We start from the raw sequence: 24,723 nt of genomic DNA on the forward strand, positions 1-24,723 counted from the left end.
AACACCACTTACAGAACACGGATGTAATTTTTCACATGTTTGTTTTATTTATTTGTACTGCTGGTTTCTATATAGAAAAAAAATCCTGGAAAATCTCTTTAAGGCGGCATTGTATATTATTTTAAGATATTTATTGGATTCGTGATAAATTTCATTTCGAAGTTGCCTTTCTCATGATTTATTATATAAATATATAATGGATGTAAAAGACATTGCGCAGCTGCGCAAAGCAGAAATTATTATTTTACGATTCAATTTCGTATAATAGCCAGGTAAATGTTCCAACATAATACTCTCATACATACCTATGCGTATCACTAATGTTTCCATACTCCCGTTTGAATAATTATTTTGCTCATTCAAGGAAAAAAAGAAACATACTTCCCCAATGAACTATATAAAAATGCGTGAATCAGATCTCAAACAATGTGCGGTTCGCACCGATTTTGCCGCGCGCAGTTATCGCGACGCGTCAACAACGGCTGCACATGGAAAATGCTGGGGAACTTAAGTCGGATGACTTTACTTTCTCACGACTTTCCACGCGATAAATATTTCTTCCTGCAATTGCGCACCGTCTGTTAGTCAGATTTTAGTTGATGGCTTTTCGAGTTGGAAGGTTGCATTTTAGTGCCTTCTTCTGAGTTGCTCTGACTGCTTACACAGAAACGGTAGCAGAACAATAACAATATGCTGTGGGATGGCAGAAAATTGTTACTCACGCGCGCCGCCCCGGTGTGAAGCGGGTTTCGCGTATGTGGCTCTGATGCACGTGGGTATAATTGATATAAATCAGAAGCAGATGCTTCCCTTTTCCGCACAACCTGAGGATGTGGCGATTAGGTGATGTACTGCAACGATATGGGGCTACTGGTTTTGCGGTTGTTCACCACTTTAAGGTAGTAAGGAAGAAAACAGTTTATCCATTGAAATCTGAGCTTCTGATGAAAATTGGTGTAGCGGCTCAGATGTCTGATATGGGTTTGAAGTTTAATTGTTCTCAACAATCTCATAAGTATCTTGCAGCTTGGATAGAATCTAATTATTGACAAAAAGGCAATCACTTACATTCGAAACATCTGTTGTTTTAAATTACGTTATGAGCGCAAGTAATTTGGGAGATGCTTCGAGTTTAAGTCTAGGATGCAAGGGGAAAGACAAACACTTACAGTAAACTGCTTTTTGATGATTCCGTGCTTAATTTGGGATCGTTTTCTATTGTGGTCTTTTCAAGTTGAAAATAGTACAATTGCACTTTTCGGTGATTTTCAGTTTTGTTTCTTTTTCTATTTTGGCCTTTTTAAACCATTAGAAGAACTTTTCGGCGCTTCTGAGCTCAATTTGGGATCATTTTTATTTTGACCTTTTCTGGTCTTGAGAATCCCTTTGCGGGGACCTTCAGCTCAATTTTTGTTTTTTTTATGGCTTTTAGTAGCTTTTAGTGATTCTAAGTTAAAATAACGATCATTCTCTTTTTTGGCCTTTGGCGTAGGTGGACATGGCCTGCGGTCCTGAGGAGTTGTGCCTACCTTTGGAAACGCTGTAAACCTTTCAAACATGGAAAAGCTGCGCGGATGTGAAAGCGTGGAGAAGAATAATAGGGTAGGGTAGGGAACATATTCTAAGGGGTAGGGTAGGGAACATATTATAAGGGGTAGGGTAGGGAACATATTCAAAGTAGCTTTAGGAACCGCCTGTGTATTGAGATGAAATACTCAAAATGTGTTGGGTGAAATTCAAACAGAAGTATATCAATCAGTTCTCTATCTTTTTCTATGTCAGAACTTGTTTTCAGATTGTAAAACTAAGTTAGCAAACTTTAACAATAATCAATTAAAGTTACCAATCGAGGGACACTATTCCAATCACTCCGAACCTATTTTTAACCAGTTTCCATCTGTTTTGCAGGCGTTTCTTTCAACACCCGAAGTGGCTTCTGAATGGCTGCAATATAGGTCGATTTGTTACTAATGGTGATTTGTGTGTGATTTCTTTGTGATTAACGGTATTTCTTATATTCGTAAGACAGCTAGACAATCAAAGTTTTCGTTTCCTTAATTGAAATTGTCGATATTGATCAAAATCCAGGATTTTAAGGCCTGCTTTCTTCGACTGATTAAAATAGGCGCCACTGCTTAAGCCGTTCCCTACCCTATAACATATTGAAACAGCAAAAGAAGCATCGATTCAGAAAACGTTCCAAGGCGATGGACTGATACAGCGTTTTGAACTGTTGGATAAGTTGACGTCGGAAAAGTTGGAGGAAAACGTTGACGACTACGTCAACGAGTTGGTAACAGCATCTCCAAGCCTAAGCGAAATTAGATTCGAGGTAAAAGATCAGTGGTTGACGTCGTTATTCTTGAAAGAGCATCCGGCGCACTACAATCCAATGATCGTGGGATCGCAAGCTTCTGGGATCGAGCTGACGGCAGACACCGTGTAAGGTAAAATACTTCAAGACGTGAACAACTGGAACAAAGGGTGCGTTGTACACCAAGCAGAACCCAAAACTAGAACACGCCAAGACTGAGAAGAAGACCGGAAACTACTTTAATTGCATCAAATCTGAATATATCGCAAAATCAATCAACAATGAACAATAATAAGGCGCTCTGTGCGATGTTGGCTCTGTGTAGAAGGAAAGAAGATGAATGGTACTTCGATTCAGCTGCGAGTAATCATATGACCAGAAGTGACGAGGGTGTTTAGAGGCAAGAAGTTCCGGTGAATCCAATCAACACGGTGAACAGTCAGTTTATGAAATCAGTTGCTAAAGTGTTCGCCGAGCTAGATCTCGAGGAAGGCAGCAATAAAGGCCAGGATGTGTGATGTTATTGCATCAGGAACGGACAATTCGTTTTCGACGGTCGATAAATCCGAAAACAATCAGACAAGAAGATCCAAAGGATGCTGGAGAGGAAAACCGAGGTAAAAGTGGTTACATCACTTCGTGCGCTTGACCGGGAGGTCGGTGCAACCGGCCAAACAGTGTAAAAGTTCCTGGCGAACATGGACATATATGCCAAGAAGCGGCAGTCCAAGTCGAATTTCCCGGTGCATCGCGACTTGGCGGCGGTAATGGACGACGAGACCTGTCCCACCCTGGATGGCAACGACTGGCAGGGCATATTTCACTTCCCCCACGAAGGAAGTGAGCACCGAGGTGAAGTTCATTTCACACATCAAGTTCCCTAAGAAAGTGCTGCTGTTGCTGACAACCAGCGAGAAGGGGATGTCAAAGCTGCTCTTCTTTCGCTCCGGATCGGCGTTGAATAAGAAAACTTATAGTACGAAGCGCCTGCCGGAAATTGCGTTGCTCATCAAGAAATAATATAAGCACGTAAAAGCGGTGTTTTGGCCGGATCTGGCGTCGGCCTATTACTCGAAGCGATCGTTGGAAGAGATAGAGTGGTTGAATATCGATGTGGTACCCAAACTGGCAAACCCGCCCAACGTCCTCAAAGTGAGTTTCATCGAAAATTTCTGGGCAAACCTAAAGCGTCAGATCTGCTCCAACAGTTTTGTCGTGAAGACTAAGGAGAAATTGATTGATAAATAAAACGAAGAAAGAATTCCAAAACATGCCTATACGCATGTTTTCGTCCGCCATGGCGAATGTTCCGGTTAACAGCCGGAAGGCCATTCGCAAACCTTCTAAGAGAAATTTACCAAACTCAATTATCTGTCTTAGTTATTTTAACTACCATCTAAAAAAGTCCATTTATATCACTGAAAACGTTAAGGCGATGCAAGAAGAAACTGAATCACCACGTGAACGAAAAGCAATCCGCAACAAATGGGTTCTTAAGACCAAACGAGGTGCTGATGGTGAAATCGAAAGGTACAAGGCGTGGCTACTCATAAAATGACGTTCCAAGGGAGCTGGCATCGATTACAATGAAGTATAATCCCCGGTGCTACGGTACTCCACAGTTCGTTTTTCGATGGCGAGTGCTGTTCAGTATGATCTCGACATCGAACAGCCTGATGCAGTTACAGCATTCCTGCAAGAAAAACTAAAGGGCATATATATGGAATGACCTGAAGGCTACATCAAAGATTTCATGAAGGTGTGCAATTGTACAGGACGGACTGAAACAATCAAGTAGGGTATGAAACATCCGACTAGATGAAGCACTCAAGGGATTTTGCCTGGTTCGTTCCAGTATAGATCCATACTTGTAGTCTATCATGAAGGATGGAAAAATGTTTTTCAGAACTGAAAAATAAACTAAAATCGTACCTGAATTACCCGTTCAAAATGAAGAGTCTTGGAGAGGCGAAGTATTGTCTCGGACTGCAGATAACTCGTGATCGAGAAAACGGACGAACAAAACTGTATCCAAGACGTTCTCAAGAAATTTCATATGGAGAATTCCAAGCCTGTTGCAACTCCTATGGACCCCGAGTGAAGCTTGATAAGTCAATGTGTCCCACGGGAGGAATAGAGGAGATTAAAAATGTCCCGTTCAAAAAGGCTGTTGAATTATTACGGTAACGGTGTCAACTTGATGAGTCAATTCCCACCGAATACTGGAAGACGACATTGGGAGACAGTCAAGCGTATCATGCGTTATTTACGTGCACGTGTGGTGCAAAGCTGACGTACACGAGGAATAGCGATTCATAGCTGACCGGGTATACAGAAGCGGATTTGGGAGGAGTTTCTGATACGCGAAACTCTATCACTGGGTATCTATTTAAGAAGATGGGGGGAGCCATTTCGTGGAGCGTTAAACGGCAGTTCTGCGATCCTCGGACTAAACATAGGTCCACCCGTTACCAGTTTGTGAAAAACGTAGTAGGAAAAGGCGACATTCAGCTCCAATACATTACAACACACGAACAACCTGCTGATGGGTTCACAAAAGCTTTAGCAAAGCAGAAGCACATTCAATTTAAGATGTTGACTGGGATCATAGGTTAAGGAAGAGTGTTGGATAGTAACCTCCAATCGTAGTAACTCTCAACCATTACCGCGGTTATCCTAGCCTTAATATCAACTTTTCGTTGATTCTGACAAACTATGTTATTGTACATTATTGGATCCATTAAACGTTGAACTCAAGGCGAAACCACCGCATATAGCAAAAAAGTGCTCTTTCACCAAGACAACGATTTCGCTTATTCGACTCGTGACACGACCATCAAATTGATGGAATTGCGCTGCGCACGTAAGCGATTCCACTCTAATGAAGACTTGAAAACAGAAACAAACAACTGTTTTGAAGGACTGCAAAACTAGTATCGAATTGTTAGAGGATTGCTACAATAAGTGCATTTCTTTCTATAGATACTATGTCGAAGAATAAAACAGCTTATTAAAAATTTGTCGATTTTTATCTGTAATGGGCCAAAGACATTCTAGCCTTTCGACATTTTTTATTTATTTCTCTACGACAAAATTTTAGCGGCTTTTTTTCACAATATTCCACATCAAATTCATATGCTGATTTTTTTTTCAAGTATGATTTATGCGTAGGCGATATATACGTTTGCAATTTGCCTCTATCTCGAATCATTTACAGTTTTAAACTTGAGAAGTTGACGATAGAGGTTAATTTGTAATTGTTTTTTTTTCGGATTGCTTTGCATTTTTCACAATAAATTTATATAGGGTATCGAATGTCTTCGGCAGTGGATTTCTTTAACAGGTTTTTGATAGTACTGCTGCAGAAAATCTGCCGAAGAAAACCACTGTTCGATACCCTATTGACTTTGATTTTATGATGTACGATTATTACAAAATCTTACTGAATTTTCGATGATGCCCGAGTAAATCGGAAGATTTCGTTTAGTCTTCCGGACAAACAGGCAATATATAATGGTATAAAACCTCTGCAATTGTGAATACATTCTGGAACACCAATTGTCATGCAATTGTGATAGAATAAAATGATGGTGGTCAAGTTTATTGCAATCGAGAAAATGCGCCTGGATATTCTGCTACATGCGTGCATTAATGAGGTGCGTTTCCAATGCATGTCAGTTAAAATAAAATTAGATGAGCTGTTTGCCTCATGGATTAAGTTGAGAGGCGCGAAACAGTCAATTTAGTCATTTCCTATGTAGAATCGGGTGAAAGAACTAATTGACCTAATATATTATTTGATATTCTAGGCAAAGATAACCTTTGTCCAAAAACGAAGTCAAGCGAATTGAGATCGAGTATAAAATTGTTCTCTGTAGAACAGTGCTTAAAATAAATGTGTGTTATATCATAAGGCTACGAAGTTAAATGTTAGATGCTCTAATCAATTCTCAAAATATCACACAAAATAAAAAGCATAAGCTATAAATTATAGCAGATCCAATAATCAAGCGTAACAAAAATTTATTTATCTTCAATTATAATGCACGGACTGAAACTCAAAAAATACACATAGCCTGCTTCGTCAATGTTAAGTGCACTAAAAGCATATTCTAACAGACTGCAAATTTGGAGATTATCAGAAAGGATATAACGTGCGAATCTTCTATATTACAGACACACCCGAAAATTCGTATACTGTTTCCCAGAGTAATATCAATAGAAGAACAGCGATCCTTGCGAACTAATCTAAATAATCTCGCATGCTTTGGGTTCCCGGGAATATTTTAAGTATGATATCGAATTCAATAAATTTTGTACTATACTTAATGCTAAGACTGGTAACGGCGACTGCTGCAAACCCACTGTTATTCATATTTGGCGCCCGCAACACCTCTTGAATAGGGTGGGTTTCCATTCGTCTGCAGGTAGTAGTCCCCTTTGGCACTGAAATAAAAAAAAAAATACAAGTTTAGGCAAAACAATTCAGCTGTGAGTTGGTATAGCCACTTACTCAGCACTGCAGTCGATTCCCATGTGTGCAATCTGTGCGGACCGGTCTACTTTGCCCTCTTTGAAGTCTCCCCAGGACTTACATCGAACCGAGTGGAAGCTGGCCGTTGGTCGCTCGGCAACACTTTCCGCCCAAAACCACCAGGACCGTCGATGGCTGCAGAGATCTGGGAGGGAGATCGAATTTTGTTAGATAGTAACGACGTAACAGACTTTTGACAGAATGTAACATGTACAATATTAATTTAGACCTAATCAAAATAGGGTGTACACACATGCGTAGCGACAGGCATGAGCTTCGGGTGAGTCCAGCTTGAATGGCACTACTGCGGGAGAATGGGTATTGGGTTATAGGAAGCGGGTAATCCATGCAAAAACGTAAACGTAGAAAATGAAGAATAAACAAAAAATATAAGCAAGCAAGAACAATTCAATATACCATTACAGAAAATAAACAGGCTTTAGAATATGTTTACCATTATCTGTCAGTGGTTTATAGTTTCTTTTGGGACAACCTGGCTGAAGTGTTTTGCCGTTGTTAGGCCAAAAGTCAGCCGTCCCTGTGCTAACTGGTGCTCCGTATAGCCAGGCGTCTGTGTGAATGACGTCCACAAAATGTGCGTCTTTTTCGCTCAGATGCGTCACAAACACACCGGGGTAGAATGGTGGGAATGCTGGATCCAGTGCTGAAATTCTGAACGAAACGGGATTAAATAATAAAAAAGATTAATAACTAACCACAATACGCCAAAGCTAATCCGGGTACCTTTTCAGCTTAATCTTTTTATCGGATTTAGATAACACGGTTCGACCGGCGTAACCTGCCAGCTGAGCACCTAGTGAATGTCCAACTAAGTGTAGCTTATCAACGTCTAAGCCGGCGTCAACCATCGCCAGTATAACCGATCCAAGTTTGTGTCCTAACTGTAATATGAGTTAACTTTGAAATAGTTTACTTAAAATAGCATTAGAGAGGACCTTTCGGCAATTGGGGACGGCTTCCAACAAGTAGTTTCCATCGGCCAACTGAGTCCAGTCGAGAATAATAAGGTTATGGTCATTTCGCTTCTGATATGCATCGACGATCACGTGCACGCTTTCCACTTCCGGTGATTCGATGTACCCGTGGAAGTACATGACCGTACGTTTGTTACGGTCGAACTTGGGGTGGCGCACGATTTTATCAGCTTGGTCAAGTTCAAACACTTCATGGTCATCGAACTGCGTTCTGAAAGCAAATAGAAAGTTGGTATTGTTTTGTTGGTTAAGCAGCAGCAAAAATAAATTGTTCTTACATACCCATGGAAAAACATAAACTTTGCCGTTTCCAGCTGTGCCTTAATTGGTCGCAAACCGATCCATAGCCCTGCGAGACGGACGAGAAAACGTTGGTTAACAATTAATTCTGAGTGGCAGTCGAAAGCGCTGTACGTACAGTGAATGCACCGGGAGTACAGAGATAAATAGAACCAATTTATATATTTGATTGCCTGTTATATGATTTTTAGTATCCCGTCAGGCGGGTGTTGGTATAAACAATTTGGTTAGTAAGTGCAAAGGGCAGACTGAATTTTCAATATTTATTGGTGTCAAAGTGATCATAATTTTCTCATTGGTAAGAACGAAGAATCATAGTGAAAATACTGTTAACGGTTTTTTTTTTTTTTCTTCACTCTGTTAACGGTTTGTTTGATTTGAATACAATTTTGGTTCCCATTATTTTCATTATGAGTATTCTTTAGTAAAAGCAATGAACCGTATCATATATCGCTATTAGCTTGGATGCATGTAACGGTATGTGTGCAAAATATCGCGACTTTCTCATATTTGTTTGTCTGATAACGACTATCTTGTGAATACGTGAGACTGTATCCATCTAATGTTATGCCGTGCTACAGTTTTGGAGAGGCTTCTCTGGTTTCCTGAAATCGAGTGCTAGTTCCGCTGTTATCAATTTTATTGATTATATTCTCAGCACACGTAAAAGTTAGCATTGAATAATGAAAAACATTGTTGTACGAGAAATTGAAAACAGCTCTGTAAAGATCTTTCCTCTCAACTATCAGTCTGGAACATTTGATATATTGGTTGGGGGACTGTTAGTTAACCATTAAACTATTCTATAGGAACAAAAATGCTCTAATCCAAAATCCCTAGCGGAGCCTAGCAAAGCCGCAATCTAGCGAAAACGCTACAAAATGGTCCAGTCTTTGGAAGAGTGTTGTTAACGTGCGTTAGTACAAATTCTAAAATTGAAAAAAAAAAATTGCATGAAGTCTAGATATAGTAAGCATACGTTGTCATATGAAAATCAAAAGCTGACAAAAGCAATGAATTTGCTTTCTGGCACGTGTTGTAAATAAAGCGCAAAGTAAACAGTAAATATTGGATGACATCTAGACATACATTACACTATTCCACAGCGTGTTTTCCTATATTATATAGCAGAAACGTTTTTTTGTGTATAGCGGTAACCAAAACACGATTTAACGAATTGACATAACACGCTCCTCATATTGTCAAAAAGCTTCTGAGTGCAATTTGTGGGGTGTATGATCATTATTTTCAATATAAACAGGCGTAAATAATATTTTTTAAGTGGTGCTCCTCCCTGTGCTATACCCACATTCTATTTATAGTTTAAATATGCATGAAGTGAGAAAACTGCACTGATTGTCAAGCAGCATACTTCTGACGTCAAAATGGTCACACCCTAGATAGAGGTCAGTAATCTAGGTTTCATCTAAATTACGGAATTACGAATCAAAATTATGCAGTTTGGCAATTTATTTGTACAATGAGTACTTAGTTTATATTTTTGTAATAATAAAACCCAAACAAAAATCTACAATAAGGAATGAATCAAAACGCAAACAGATAATGTCAAAATTAACTAGAAGCGTTTGCAAACACGTACTCGATCTTCAACATATGCTATAGGTACACAACTCACTGTTTGTTTACTATCGATGACACCTTAGAAACGACACTTCGAGCTTAGTCATAAAAGTCGTCGCTTGAATCACATGCGGTGCTCACAGTTTGTTACTTATTGTGGTATCAGGTTTGTTACCCTGGTACAGGGTTAATTTATGTCACAACGTTGCCTAACTGACAAGTTTCGAGTGGAGATACTAGCTTCCTAGAACATTATTAAACGAAAAAAGGCAAAGCGTTGAAGTCTTTTGGTTGAATAAGTTTAGAAGGCTAATGCTACAGCATGTGATAAAATTAACTGTTAAACTAACGCTAGCTCATGTAACGCAACAGAAAGCAATACGGTAAATGAATAAAATATATTTTGCCTTTTATAGTTGTCATCTTTCCGCCTACTGATGGACAAGGAAACATGCCTTACATTCACCTCTATGAACTCGATACCTATAGCAAACTGCTGGTATTTGCTTAACTTGTCAAGCTACCAGTTAATGAAATGTGGTCAAGAAGGAAGGCAGATCGTACAGCGAGCATGAGGCATGAATCGATATTATTGCTTTTCTCTAGTGGATTACCTTGAGAGGTTTCCGCGTGGACTTGTCGATTCCAAACACGGAAACTCAGGTTAAGGGTTACTAGATTCAAACACACAAAGGGCGTGAATTAACGTCACATTCACACATTGGGTTTATTGATTTACCCTGTTGAATAATAAAACATGCAAATAAGGAAGTCACTGACAAATTGAAATACATAATTGGCTATTGATGTGGATTCCTTTCGAAAACAGAGCAGTGTGGAATTTATCGAAAATAACGGTAAGCAAATTTATATGGGATCATGGATAACTATGTTGAATACAATGGAAAAGTCACCGGCCCGTAAAATGTTCACCCAAAAGCTGAAGCCTCACTGCTTCATTATGGATTTTGAAACCTACGTCAAGGCGAGGTTCCAGCAGCTTCCAGGGCTACTATTCTTCACTGCCCAGCACAAGTTTGATGTTCTGGAGGAAGTTAGTAAGCAGAAAAGTTTGCCAAAAAATATCTGATTTGGCAAGCGATCTGCTCATGTGGCAAAAAAGATGAGCAAAAGGAATGTCTGCAGAAGCATCTGCTTTCTCTGTTGAAGGGACCTACGATCTTATGGACGAATCGAGCTTCCTGCCACAATTCAAATTATATTCTGGGGTTGTCCGAAGCCAACGTGGTCGCTTTTGCACCCAAGGACATGAACTTGGGGGGCACCGGAACCTGAAAAAAGCCTATCAAATATACTGGGCGATTATGAAGCAGGCGCTACGAAATTATCGCAAAGAAGTCAAGGAGGGCATAAAAAATGGGTTTGCATACAGAAAAAGCTGCAGCCAGATGTTGTGCAAAACCTAATGAGTGGAGTTAACTGTTAGGTACGAGCGTACGGTTATGGCAAATTATACCAAAAGCTTACTAGGTAATGGATTTTATTTTATTGTCTAAAAGTTTCAAAAGGATCGGTCAACTAGGTAGTTTTCTACAGCGTTTTTTACGTGATGTAATTTGATGTCGGATACCGGATACCGTTCAAGCGAGGTGAAAATTTACGGGAACTGTCAGAATGTAAACGCGCAGGAAAGTTAACGAAAGCTACTATTTTTACGTAGAACTGGGGTGAAAAATGAAAATCTGAAGGACCTGCAAGCGCTCGGAGTTTTCAAACGATGGATGCTCAGAACCATTTTTGGCGGTGTGCAGAAGAACGGAGTGTAGAGAGGAAGAACGAACCATGAGCTCGCGTAACTCTACGGTGAACCCAGCATCCAGAAAGTGGCCAAATCTGGAGGGATACGTTGGACGAGGCACGTGGCGAGAACAACGGACAATTACCCTGCAAAATTGGCTCTCACCTCGAATCCGGTTGGTACGAGATAAAGAGGAGCACAAAGAGCAAGGTGGTTGGACCAGGTGGAGCATGATCTGGCAAGTACGGAGTGCCCGCGGGATTGGGGGTGGGCAGTCATGGACCGATCAATTTGACGGAATTATGTTGTGCGAGCGATGTCTTAGGACGTACGGCCATTTAAGTAAGTAAGTAACATGTATAAGAATCCGCTTTCGGTTTAAAGAAATATCCCAATCTGCATGAGAGTCACAAATTTTAATTTATTTTCTTAATTAACAACCCCCCAAATATTTTACAAATAATGTGGAAACAGTGTTTGTAATCGAGTAGCCATTACTTTTTATGGAAAAACTTGTGTGAATTTACTAACGAAACACACTAGAACTGTAATTAAAAACATAAATTTTCCTTTTTTTGTCTCTGTAACAATAGAATAGCATTAGAATAACATGTTTTTTTTTTTTAAAAGAGTCACAAATCGAATTATTTTACTTCCGCAACAAGAGTAATAATTTTTTTTATCAAGCAGTCACGGCGATAATTTTAAGTATATTTTGTTATAGAATAGTCACCAAGTCATAGAGAAGAATGGTCAAATTTTCCTGATGAATTTATGGAGACATTTTGTAGAAGTTGTTTCCCCAGTTAGTCACTGTGACTTTCGTAAGAAAATATATTGCAAAAGATTTATTCAAGAGGATATATGACCTTTTTATAAAAAAACTCAAAAAAAAATGTTGATAACATTGTCATAGTGATTTTGCTATTTATCTCTTTTTGTTTGAACAAATATCAGGAGAAGTAAACACTGGGATTTAACCGACCTCTATTTAGTCACCGTGACTTTTGTTAGGAAATAAATACCAAATGTTGTTTCAAAAGAATACTTGATCTTTTTAAAAATTATATATTATTAAAATTATATATTATTGTCACCGGAATTTTAGTAATTATAAATGATCTATTTGCTCAAAAAGAGGAATAAATTTATTTTTTGGTGTTTCTGAAATATTCAGAATTTTCAGAATACTATACAAAACCTAATTTTTCTGAAGGCGCAAGAAAGATTTAAGAGGTAGGCAGTATACGGTTACCATAAAATTGGAATTGCCTTTGTAAATAGCTTTTGGCATTTGTCGCAATTTCAACTTGTTTTATGATATTACTTTATATGTTTACGATCAAACGATTATAAGAAACGGGTAACACAAATATATCTGAACTTGATAGAAATAACAAAGCCTGTAATATTCTTGATATGCCAGAATGATAAAAAGTACAGAATTATATTAAATTCTGTTATGATACACTTGAATGTTTAAAAGTGTTATAATTATAGTGCTATAATTCGTAACAATCAGTAAGTAATTTTGATAGGAGTTTTGATATTTTCACTATTAACGAGACCAAGTTTAGAACACAAGTTGATACAAAAAGTTCGTAACAAAATATCAAGATTTGTTATAATCCTGATATTTTTGACTGATCGGGTACACATGCAATCATTTCTAAATTCCGTCGATGAAATGAAAAAAATAAAAAAAAGTAATGTTCGGGAGTAGGTTCCAAAACCAATTTTTTTTGCTTTGTCACGAAAAATATTGAAAAATGTGCTGAGGGGCCATCCACATACCACGTGGACAGATTTTTTACGATTTTGACCCCCCCCCCCCCCCGTGGACAAATGCCCATTTAAATTCTAGAAATTTTGCTAGGACCGTGGACATTATACCCTCCCCCCCAAGCTGTTCATGTGGAAACACGATTCGCGGTGACAATTAGAAAACGATTAGAACACAGCCATTTTGAAATTCAAAATTGTAACTCCCTAGTAGATAGCAAAAATGGTCAAATACCGCTCAATAAGAGTTTTCCGGAACCGGGGTGATACCCAGAGGCCCGGAATCGACTCCAGATGGCATTTTTAAAACCAAAGTCATAACTTCTGGTATCTGGAAATAGAAAATATTTCCGGACCCGAGATGACATTCTGAGGCTGTAAATCACCTCAGTTGCAATCTTGATTCCTTCTTCAGGGCCACCACATTATTCCCAGAGAGTTGTTTTATTGACGTTGGATAGGAGTTATTAACATCAATCAGTGTTGATAAGTCATTTTCCCCAGCAAAATTCTTCGAAAATTACAGCCAATCATTTTCAATTTTCACTTCCATTGATCGCAGCACTCTTTCAGATACACTAGGTTTCGTCCTAGTAACGTGCAGTTATACTCAGATGAAATAGATCGCGCGCATCGTTCACGGTTACGGAATAAAATTTAACGACAAATCCAACCAAATGATCTTCACTTCAAAGCGAAAAAGAAAAACAAACAGTCCACTCAACCAAAATGAACCTCACCGAAACACTTTTTCACTGACACTGACCGATGTCTTGACAATCTTCGTTAACTGATAAACTGATTTTGTTGTCTTGCTTCCATCGCATGGAATATAATGAGGTGTTTTGACAGTTCACTTCCATGCAAAAAGCGGGAAGGGAGAACTTTGAAAGGATTGTAAAAAAATAACGTTTATGGATGCTTTTTTTCACTTTCACTCAAGAGTTTCAACAAATATCAACCTTGACATCAATATTAGATAGTCTATCGTGGGCTTGGTGTCTATCATTCAAAGTAGAGGTGTCCGAAAATTCCGTCCGAGGGAGTTTTGTTGAAAAAAAAAATTGAATTTCAAGAGTATTGAAGGGAGAAACAGGTTGAGAAACAGGGAGTAACCTAAATCAATTACTATCATGTTACAAAATGACATTAGAAAAACAGTGGTTTGGCGCGCTCAAGTCACTTACTTTCAATACGGGTTGCGTTTTAGTAGAGAAATGAGTGCGAGAGAACAGGAGAGAACAACTTAGAAAATGGAGTGTTTCTCTGCTGTCTTTAGGGATACCGCTTAACGTGCAACGCACGTACTGCCTAAAATAACCGTTGCGTAGTTCAGTCAACGATCAATTCAAAAACAATATTCAAAAACAACTTTTGGAATTTCGTTTAGCTGTTAGTCCGAAAAGTTTTGCTTTCTCGAAAAAAGCCCCAAGCGAAATTCCAACTCAATCATGCAGCAGCCTCTTTCCCAATAAGTAGACAACAAAAAAAGAATAGCGATAAAATTCAAGAAGGACCGCCGGAAAATTTGGAAACGAACGGTTGCAGTAGAATTTATTCATTGAAATTATTCTGGCAACATTTCTGAATCCGGGTGGTCTTCGTTTTCTCCGCACGCACGGAGAATTCTGTTTTACAAGTCGCTGGCAAAGGACTAAAACATTAACTTAGCCTTTGCAATCGACTTTCGGAACTAAAATTCCCCCGTAAGCAAACAGAGAAGCGACGAACGCGGTGAGCAATTATTCTGCTTTGTTTTGACGCACGTTCGAGCTCGCAAAGGCCATCGAATTTCACAGGAACAGTTGAAAAGCAATAATCTTTCTTTTTTTTCTAGTTTAATATTTTGCATTTGCCTACCAGTGCACAATGGTCCAGAAACCGAATTCAAGAAAAAAATTGAATCTAAAGCTCGATAGCAATATTCTAGAGAAAAATTTCGTCTACAAAGTTGTTATACGGTATCGATTGTCTTCGTAAGTGGTTTTCTTCGGCATTTTTTATGCCGCAATCTTATGCAAAAGGGGGCCGAAGGAAACCACTGACGAAGACGTTCGATACCCTATATGACAAAGCGCTTTTTTAAAAATTATCAAAATTTAGGGTGACCCAAATTGCCGAGGAAATCAGAAGTCTAACTTTTTTATCTTTGTAGATAGAAAAAAAGGTTCTACAATATTGTAGTCTTAATGTAGTGTAATGTAGTCTAATGTCTTAATGATTTTGAGCAACTTTGCAGAAAAAAAGGTTTTTTTTATCTTTCAGAATAACCGCAATGCTGACATTGTAAATTTCTCAATTCTACTCAAAGTAATTGATGTTTTTCTTCAAGAAGTATGCCTTTTCATTTGTTTGTCGTTCTATTTGGGGCAAACATAAAAAAATATCCCATGGTATCAACTTGAAGTGCACATTTGATTCTACATATGTAGAAATTTTCGAAAATAAGTTTTTTTATATTGAGTAAATTCAATTTGAAAACATGATTAAAATTATAATAATATTATATTTTTCGCAATAAAAACAGACAAACTATTTTATTTCTAGGCATTTTTCTCTTAAACTAAAAATAATTACCTTTAATTCGATCCAAAAAAATCAAATGTTGATCAACTGGTTCAAAAGTTATAAAATTTGGAAAATAAAATAAAAAAATAAAACTCTTTTTTTGGACACCCAATTTCGAAATTGGTCACCTAAAGTGCTCGAAATGGCAGGTATTAATAAAATAACTAATATTTCCAAAATTTCATAACTTCTGATCTAGTAGATTTTGAACATTCATTTTGCGAATAAAAAAAAGGTTTTTAAGGAAAGTTTTAGAATGAGTTAGAAAGGGTGAGAAAGAAAACCCAGAAAAATTCTAAAGTAATAATCAATAAAAAAATTACACAATCAGCAAGTTTATGATTACGTGAATTGAAATCAACCATTTGATAAATACCAAACTTTATTCAGCATTGGCATAGTTCACTTCACTTTTCGTCACATGGTTGTTTAATAATAATCGGTTATCACTAGGTTCAAGAAATTATCTCTGCTCACTGGTTCGGCAATGTTAAGAATTTCTAGAATGCTGCATTTTATCGTAACTGCGATCATAGCACCACCTAGTTATTAGTGTTGCAGCTGTTGATCGAAATTGTCGTAGTTTTCTCTTGGGGTCGTAACCCTGATTAAGGTCTTGCACGCTCGCACGACAAACAATAATTAATGTGAATACCCAACAGCTAATAGACACAACAAAGTTTATCTATCTTAGTTTTTTACGGATGTTAATTTTATTCGAAAAACATGGGTTCTGAATTACATTTGATGCTAGCAATTAAAGAAAGCTTGAACAGAACTATTTTAGCCAGTTTAGTTGCGAAAGTTTTTAGTTTTTTTTAGTTTAGTTTTTAGAGAAGAAAGATACGAAATCAATCCGATATGTTTATGATCTTACTTGGATTTTTAACTCTTTTCATCTTCAGTGACGCACGCACTACGCACGGTAATGTCCAATATTCACTATTCGTACCACTTAACAGCTGCTACTGCTGGCGGGGAGATTCACAGAACACGACGGCGCTCTTCCCGACCTGCTTGTTTCATCACCGATTTGATACTGATCACTTCTCCAGCGACTTCAATAAAACGTTCACTTTAATTGCAAGCTCGCACACTCGTACACCGCTAGAACAGTAGGAAACGGAGCTGCCAAGAACGTCGGCGATCCCCTCCCCGTGCCGATCAGCCCCGTGCGCAACCCGTGCTAAACCATTTGACGCCACCTAAGCAGCCGCCACACTGCTGGCTGATCACCTTCTCGAAGTCTTTTCGCATCGCTTTGGCTTGGCTATTTATCGCCAGCAGCAGTCAATAACCCGTTTCAAAGAGTTCATTACTAGCGTACCTCTTACTCACCTTCAACGAACAGAATTGGAACAGAAGTTTTGCAATCGAAAGTCAGCAATTAGTCTGCCAATGAACCGCAAAACCAGAAAGTTCTAGGTGCGTTCGGGTTGTCCCAGCGAAATAGAAACCAACAAGCTTCGATAAAATGTGGGCCCCTTTTATGAAAACAGGCTTTAGCCTGCTTGTGACCGGGTGGCAGTTCACAATCAGGTTCCGTTTTTCCGTACCGTTGGACGAATGGATAGAGCGGGGTGGAATGCCGGGTCTAGAGCCGCTCATAACACGAGTGGCCTTGCTAGGTTAAAACTGGTGTAAATGCGGCGGGATTATTTCCCAACCAATTGCACTGCACATACGTATGTGCGGCTCGAAAAAGTGGTTCATAGGTGCTTGGTCTTGAATGCAGAGAAGACGCGCGACTGGGACACGCGATGGTTGGCATTAGCCGTGGAAAGCAGACTCAGAAGCGGCGCGTCGATTGGTTGGGGGAGGTTGGAAAATAATCCGAAGTTGCTTTAAATCTCATCTGATTGGAGGAGTGATTTTGGCGGAATGCTTGCACATATTTTTTTTTGCAAATTCATTGGCGAAAATTCTGTGCGCTGAAGGTTAAAGTAATTTTCGGGTGGGATCTCATCATGCGGAGTCATTCACCGAGTCAGACCGGCAATCGAAATATTCTACCGTGGCAAGAAATATTGTGTAAACTTAAGCTTTGCGGTAGCTACTGGTTTACCATCTGTAAACTGTTATGTCGCAGTTATTTTTGTTCAACAGATTGTTTACAAATGGTAGCCGATTACAAATTCGAGGCCAACTGCTTGTTGGTTCGTTCAAGTATGAGACTAATCAAAGTTCTTAGTATTTTTCACAAGAGTTTGTTACATATTGGCCTCTCTGTTCGATTCAAAAATGTTTAAAATTTAACGATTTTTCGCATTTCTTTTGCACAGCTCGTTGTTGTTGGATACAAGTCTTATTCAAATAAATTTTCATACGTGCCCCACCATTGACTTCGTTGGACAACAACAACTACCAACCTACGACCAAGTATTCTGTGTACATATAGCAATTTTTCGCATTCACAGAATATTTTAAAGCAAACGCACACCGATGTTTGCTCTAATTATGCGCTGAGAGAGTCGTTCTCACGCGAATGCATGAACTCAACTGTAGTACTTGCACTCAACAAGCGGCTTATTAGATCAAACCGGATTTAGGAACTATCATTACAAAGTGCAGTGAGCAAAGTCCGATTGAACTTACTCCTTCAAAGCACTTGAAAGTTCAACCAAGAAATACTATCCAGAGACGAATCAAAAAATTACCATGCACAAATTTTGGTCCCATCTTGCGTTACGTGGAACCAGCTGAATCGTTTCCGGTTTGGGTCATCAATTTTGAAAGCGCGCAACTCGTACGCACCCGTTTCACGAAAATGGCGAAAAGGGAATGAAACCGGTGAGCAATTCTAATGCGAAATGAGTTCGTGGTCAGCGATGAGGTGGCTACTTGAAAATGGCAATAGTGCCCAATAACAACGAACAAGTAATTCGTACTGTATATACACTTTTTTACTCGATTCAAATGCACATTTGGGCGAGCCACGAGATGATCGCTGGTAAAGCGTGTAGCGAAACGGGGGGAGACAAACGCACTACTGATCGGGGCAACGCGATCTAATGAACTAAACTGATGTAAGCTGTAGAGTGTAGAGCGACTAGGTAGAGGCTAGAGGTACTTCTCGCTCAAAAGTGCCACTCTAGCGCAGGTTAATTCGAACGGCCTTGAAACTGAGCGACGCATACCTGCTTCTCTCCGCGGGGCAATCGCGAATTATCACACAGAGCTGTAACACGAGTGAGAATGGCTGTGTACAGCAGTGGGGCGGTTTTTTGGCTTTCCAATAGACCGGCTTATACCTTTTTTGTACTGTTATAAACCTGAATGTTTGGAATATGTTATTTGGATTTAGTTTCAGACTTTTTCATAGGGGCAGGTCTAAAAATAAACTAAAATACTTTAAAAAATACACAACATATTTTAATCCTTTTCGAAAGGCTTCCTTATACAAACGAAATATTAAAGTCAGTGTGACAGCATGAATGTTTTCATTAAACATTCCAACGCTTTTCCATCGGAAACTGCTCTAATTTGCCTAATTAAAAATAGATGCAACGGAAGTGATGATAAAACGATTGGTTAGCTTGGTAAAGTGCCAGGCAATTTGTGTATACACACACACACGTGCTGTTCATTAATTGGTGATGGTGTACAAACAGAATGATTGCTACATTTGTGAGGTTAGAGCACATCATTTGTGACGTTTATGGTAACCCCAAATTTTAATGATTCTGAGGGTTTTCATTTAACTTTAATTCTTAAGAAGTCAGACCCTTTCATGCTTTGTTTCTGTTATGGTTTTAATGTGTCAGGTATTTTATCTAAAATAGATGTTTTCGAGTTTTAAATCTTTTTAGCATCATTGAAAAAAAAGAGTCGGAAAATTTAAATAGTTTTCAGATGTAATTTTTAATAAATAAAAAAACCTAATAAATATCGAACCCGACCTTTTCTAATAGAAGTGAATCTTTGCACACGGCTTACAAGCAGTGTTATTCTCATCCGCAAATCGAGCTGAAAATCAGGCAAAAATTAAAAGCGACCTGAATCAGTGTATATTTTGATATATTTTTTTTCAAATTGTAGATTTATTACATATTCAACTAAGCTTATTTTCTAACAAATATTTAAATAGTGATCAAAATGTTTTACAAAATATTTCCTATTTGCCCATCGAATTTCTCGGATGCTCCTGTGGTAACAAAATAGACTACCAGTTTTTAACATCGTTATCGTTATCGATCGTTGTTATTAAGGGGTCCGCATAATATCTCATCAACACTGGAAAAGTTCACATTCAACCTTTCCCTTAATGTTTTTCCGGCCAAGCACGAATTTCTTTAGTTCCGGTGCATACTACCACCCGATGCAAATTTGTGTCTGGTTGCTTACATTCCTTACAATTTCCATCTACGAGCCTTTCAATGTTGTTTGCTATTAATTTTTCTTTATTAGAAATAACATCTTATTCATTTTTAAACTTTCTCCTATTGTTTGCGAAAGTCAAATTTAAAATACACTGTTGATGAATTGGTTAACAAAACGCATTATCTACAGGGTGTCACCATGAAAATGATACAATTTTATTTATGCCATAGAATTAAAACAGATAGATATTTCTTCACTGGTTCTTTTTAATTATGCTGATAAATCGCGGTAAATTTTCGTTGCACCACTTATGAACAACCAATAACTGATGCGCTGACCCTGAATCTTATTGAAGGCAGAAAGTTCCTTCTCCAAATAATACCTTGGCACAAGGCAGCCAATGGTTTTTTATGGGAACATCCATAAATGACGTAGCTTTTTTTTAGGTTTTTTTGACCCCCTCCTCCCCCATCGTAGCATTTCGTCACAAAGTCAGGACCCTCCTCTAGATAATTACGTAGCTTTATAATAACCCCTCCCCCCCACATAATTTTTTTTTGCAAATTTTATTATCCAGAACATACCTTGAGTCATTAATGAACAAGAAAAAACAAGGAAGGAATAAAAATGGCCCTAAGCAGACAAAACAGTGATAAAAAAAAACAATTAGAAAAAATCCAATTTTTTTTTCTTAGTTTCATGTTTGCTACGTAGCTTGGTTTGAACCCCCACCCTCCCCCTCGTCACATTTCGTCACAAAACTGCAAACCCCCCCCCCTCCCCCCTCAAATGCTACGTCATTTATGAATGTTCCCTATGGCGTGTTGTAGATAGTTCTTTATTAATATTCACACGACTGTCGATGAAAAGCAATGGCAACATTCCTCTGTTGGCTAATCATCACAGCTCCCCAAACCATCACAGCTGAAGCATTCTGGAATCGTTCTACTCCTCTTTTATCGGCTGGAATATCCCGAAGACATTATGTTGTGAGCAGCGTGTTTTCAGTAGCAATCAAGATCTGGCAACCCTGTCGGACACATTTCTCTGAGATAATCCGTAATTCTTTTGTTTCCTGGATACAGATCCAAGGTCGCTTTTGATTATTTTATGCAAAGTGTTATGACTCATGTTGATTTCATGAGCTCCGATCATCGCTGCAGTCCGCGCACTCCGTCTTTTACCCGACTTTTGCTTTCTGATAGTAGTAAAAACTACGTGATGAGCGTATTGCTGCATTCAAGTTTTTTGACTGTTTATTTTTCGATCGCGTACAACTATCGAAAACAGTTGAGAAATATTTTATTTCCTATGCTATTCTGTAGCTTTGGAAGCTCAGTCTACACTGAGAGTTTCCTACGAAAGCACAGTGTTCCCTTGTTCCGAAAATATCCGTATTGGATGGTATTAGGCCATGTTTTGTGTTATGAAATCTCTGTTCAATACATGCTTCAATTTTCAACAGTATAAAAGATTGCAGAAAAATCACAATTATTCAAGAAAATCGGTCAAACACTTAGAAGCGTTTGAATTTGTGCAATTTACGAGACGCTCTCGATGTTTTAGGTATTTCAATTTGCACTCCTGTCCAAAAACGCTATTGTTAGATGTAATTCTACGTCAGAAACGCGTAAATTCTGAAATTCGTTCAAAAATAACCGCTTAATAAACGACATTAATGTTTAGAACTGGATAAGAAGTTGAAGACACAAAAAAATACACTGGGATCTTGTTTTTTTAACAAAAATATGAAAAATTAATCTAAATAGTGTATGAAAAAACTGTCTGAAAACGAGTTGTAGGGAACTAACAACGCTTTGTAAAAAAATATAAACTCAAAAATTTATTTTGAACAATCTAAAACCAATTGAGAATAAGCACCAAATTTTGAATTTGGGAAGAGGATTCAAATTTTTCTTTATATTTTTTGTTAAGTCTTGAAATTATTTCGAAACATTTGATCAAAAGTTTAGGATGGAGGAAGTAATCCAATTTTTATCTAGAAAGTTAACCTTAAGAAAAACGCTGGTCAGCAAAAGCGGAAAAAAGTTGTCATAAAGCTCAATCCAGTTGCCCTAATAAGATTATAACTTTTTTATCATTTGTATGAGTTTTGGTGCCTCTAGTTTGGTTAGTAGTGCGTCAAAAACCGCAGAGTAAATGCTCGCCGAGTTCGTCGCTTCTTCGTTTGCTTACGAGAAAACTCATTTAAGTCTCTTAAAGCTAAAAGCCACAACGTGGCCGAATTTTCAAAGGCACAAGACTCGGAAATAGTTAATGCGTTACCTGTGGAAACTCTATTTTATGTTTCAATCACCATAACAGACATGAGGATATGTTTTCACAAGTGACGCATTAACTATTACCAAGTGGTATATGAAAATTCGAAATCGACCACGTGGTGGCTCGAAGTCGACCATTTGTGGCCTCAACACACTTCTAACTTAAAAAGCTATATTCTTCCATTTTTTCCATTTTGAGCACTAGAGTAAAACCTGTGTTTACCAGTGTAAACGTATTCTAATGATGCAGAGTGGACTTTAAATTGACTAATATTGCAAGGCAATGCAACTCTTAATGGAATTCTTACTTCGAAACAACTAATTGCCGATACTTGCTGTTGGATATTTCTGGTGCAGGACCACATTTTTGTTTTTTCATTTTGCAGTTGAGAAAAACAAGACTTCGACTGTGTCTCCGATGATTTTATAGCAATCATTTCAAAAGAACCGGCGAGTTCCAGTGTACAAAGAAAAAAATTTTACAACCTCTATTCCTTTTTATGCATACATTCTGGATCGCAGGAAGAATTTTTCGCGTTTCTCTTATCTATTTATATCATTCCTCTCTTTCCTCTACTACCATTTTTCTCTTATTTTATATATTTATACCTTTATTCTTCAGCAATACAAAAACTAAAAATGATAAATTTGTATAGTCTTATAATATTCTATATTTGATTGAGAATGACTGCATGACTGATGGCTGCGTAAAAATATATGCAAATTAAAGACGTATTGCGTTGCACTCAATATCGAAATTCCTCTCGCTGGAATCATTAGCAATAAAAAAATCTTTCTTTGTGACTTTCTTGCAAGACTGAGGTTGAAGCACGAAAAAACTCATGCACTATCGAAGTAACTGAAAGTTAGCTACAGTTTGACGCGTTTTGAACTATAGTAGAGACGAAACACATCAGTATTATCTTCTAGTGATTAGAATTTTTAATGAACAGCTTATCATGCACATTTATCATTTTCGCCTAATTAATCTGTAACATGTTCTGTCGCACATATACGAACCTAGTGTCAGAATCAGCGCCGACGACACAGTCACCATAGTTTTTGTAGTGCCCATTATCGCCGAACAAGAGTACAAAACTTGAGAAAGAATCGAAAGTTACAAACTAAACAACCGGTTTGTTTTAATGCAGTAGCACCACACTTCAAAGTCCATCGAGCACTTGCAGAGGATCGCACGCGACCGCGCCGAATCGAAAATATCTCGCGCCGGACCGCCGAAATCTCAACTGAGCCGCACTCTGGCGAACGCTCTACAGTGAATGCAACGTCAGAGACGAGTCAAGCGTTATCATCTGGCTCGTTAAAAAAGCGACAGCGAAAAAATAATCACCGACTAAATCCACCTACAGGCGGCTTTAGCTTCCGGATTTCGGTTATTCTCACAAGCTTATTTAATAATTTGCATCAGGTAGGCTAATGTTGGTCTCTTAATCAGGACTGTTCATTTGATTTCAATTCGATAAAACAATGAAGATACAATACTACGTAAAAGTTACGTCACACGCCAACATGAAAGAGTAGCGTGATACTACTCACTATGTAGTGAGTTCAAAGTTACAATTTAAGACGCTCTCTCAACGCAAAATCGCAACTATACAATAGAGCACTTTCATATATACACCGTTTATTTAACAGCAACGGTAAGTGCTCCTAGTTTTGCTTTGCCACGTTTAACCAGTCGGCGGCTGAATTGGCGTAATTCAATGATTTATGCGATTAGGCATTGTGGTTTAATTGACTCACACGACTTACACTCAAAGTTGGAGTACTTTCCGTGTCTGCTAATTTATTCGATAACCTACAAAAGTACTCAATTGTTTTGCTTTGCCGACTGGCACTTGTTAATCAGCTAAGTAGCAAATTGGGAATCGTTTGCAGTGATAGCACGCTTAGTATGCCATAATTCGATGACAAAGAAGCCCACGGAAATGCGTTTCAATTCTTGCGAATGATAGAATGTTTTTTGCAAATACACTAAGGTCGCTTTTTACGCGGGTTTTTTTTACGCTGATTCCGGAATTTACGCGGTTTTTTTTACCAGGATTCCGGAATTTACGCGGTTCTTTTTACGCGGATTCCGGAATTTACGCGGATTCCGGAATTTACGCGTTATTTTTTTTTGCCCGGATTTCGGTTCCCCTTCACTCGGAATGCAAAATTAACGATGGTTTTTTTTACGCGGATTACGCGGTTTTTTACGCGAATTCCGGAATTTACGAGGTTTTTTTTTTACGCGGCACGTATCCCCCGCGTAAAAAGCGACTTTA

The 24,723-nt window shown here is 38.3% G+C and overlaps 1 protein-coding gene across 7 annotated transcripts; it reads right to left on the reverse strand.

Moving 5' to 3' along the window:
• Window positions 1-6,298: 6,298 nt before the first annotated feature.
• On the reverse strand, window positions 6,299-23,726 carry LOC129730586 (endothelial lipase). 7 transcript variants are annotated; one of them, XM_055690032.1, is made up of 9 exons: window positions 18,722-18,857; window positions 16,711-16,940; window positions 8,126-8,192; window positions 7,805-8,054; window positions 7,593-7,750; window positions 7,303-7,520; window positions 7,102-7,152; window positions 6,828-6,993; window positions 6,299-6,760 (listed from the first exon to the last, which is right to left on the reverse strand). In XM_055690032.1, the coding sequence occupies exons 2-9, from the start codon at window positions 16,730-16,732 to the stop codon at window positions 6,682-6,684; spliced, it is 1,011 nt and encodes a 336-aa protein (XP_055546007.1). In that variant the 5' UTR covers window positions 16,733-16,940; window positions 18,722-18,857; the 3' UTR covers window positions 6,299-6,681. The 7 variants fall into 7 exon arrangements, with proteins under 7 accessions (XP_055546007.1, XP_055546008.1, XP_055546011.1 ...); XM_055690033.1 differs by having other exon boundaries at window positions 16,711-16,891; window positions 18,722-18,838; XM_055690036.1 differs by having other exon boundaries at window positions 18,733-18,818.
• Between the last annotated feature and the right edge of the window lie 997 nt (window positions 23,727-24,723).

This window comes from Wyeomyia smithii, chromosome 3 (assembly GCF_029784165.1).
Source record: "Wyeomyia smithii strain HCP4-BCI-WySm-NY-G18 chromosome 3, ASM2978416v1, whole genome shotgun sequence".
In the NCBI taxonomy this organism is placed as follows: domain Eukaryota; kingdom Metazoa; phylum Arthropoda; class Insecta; order Diptera; family Culicidae; genus Wyeomyia; species Wyeomyia smithii.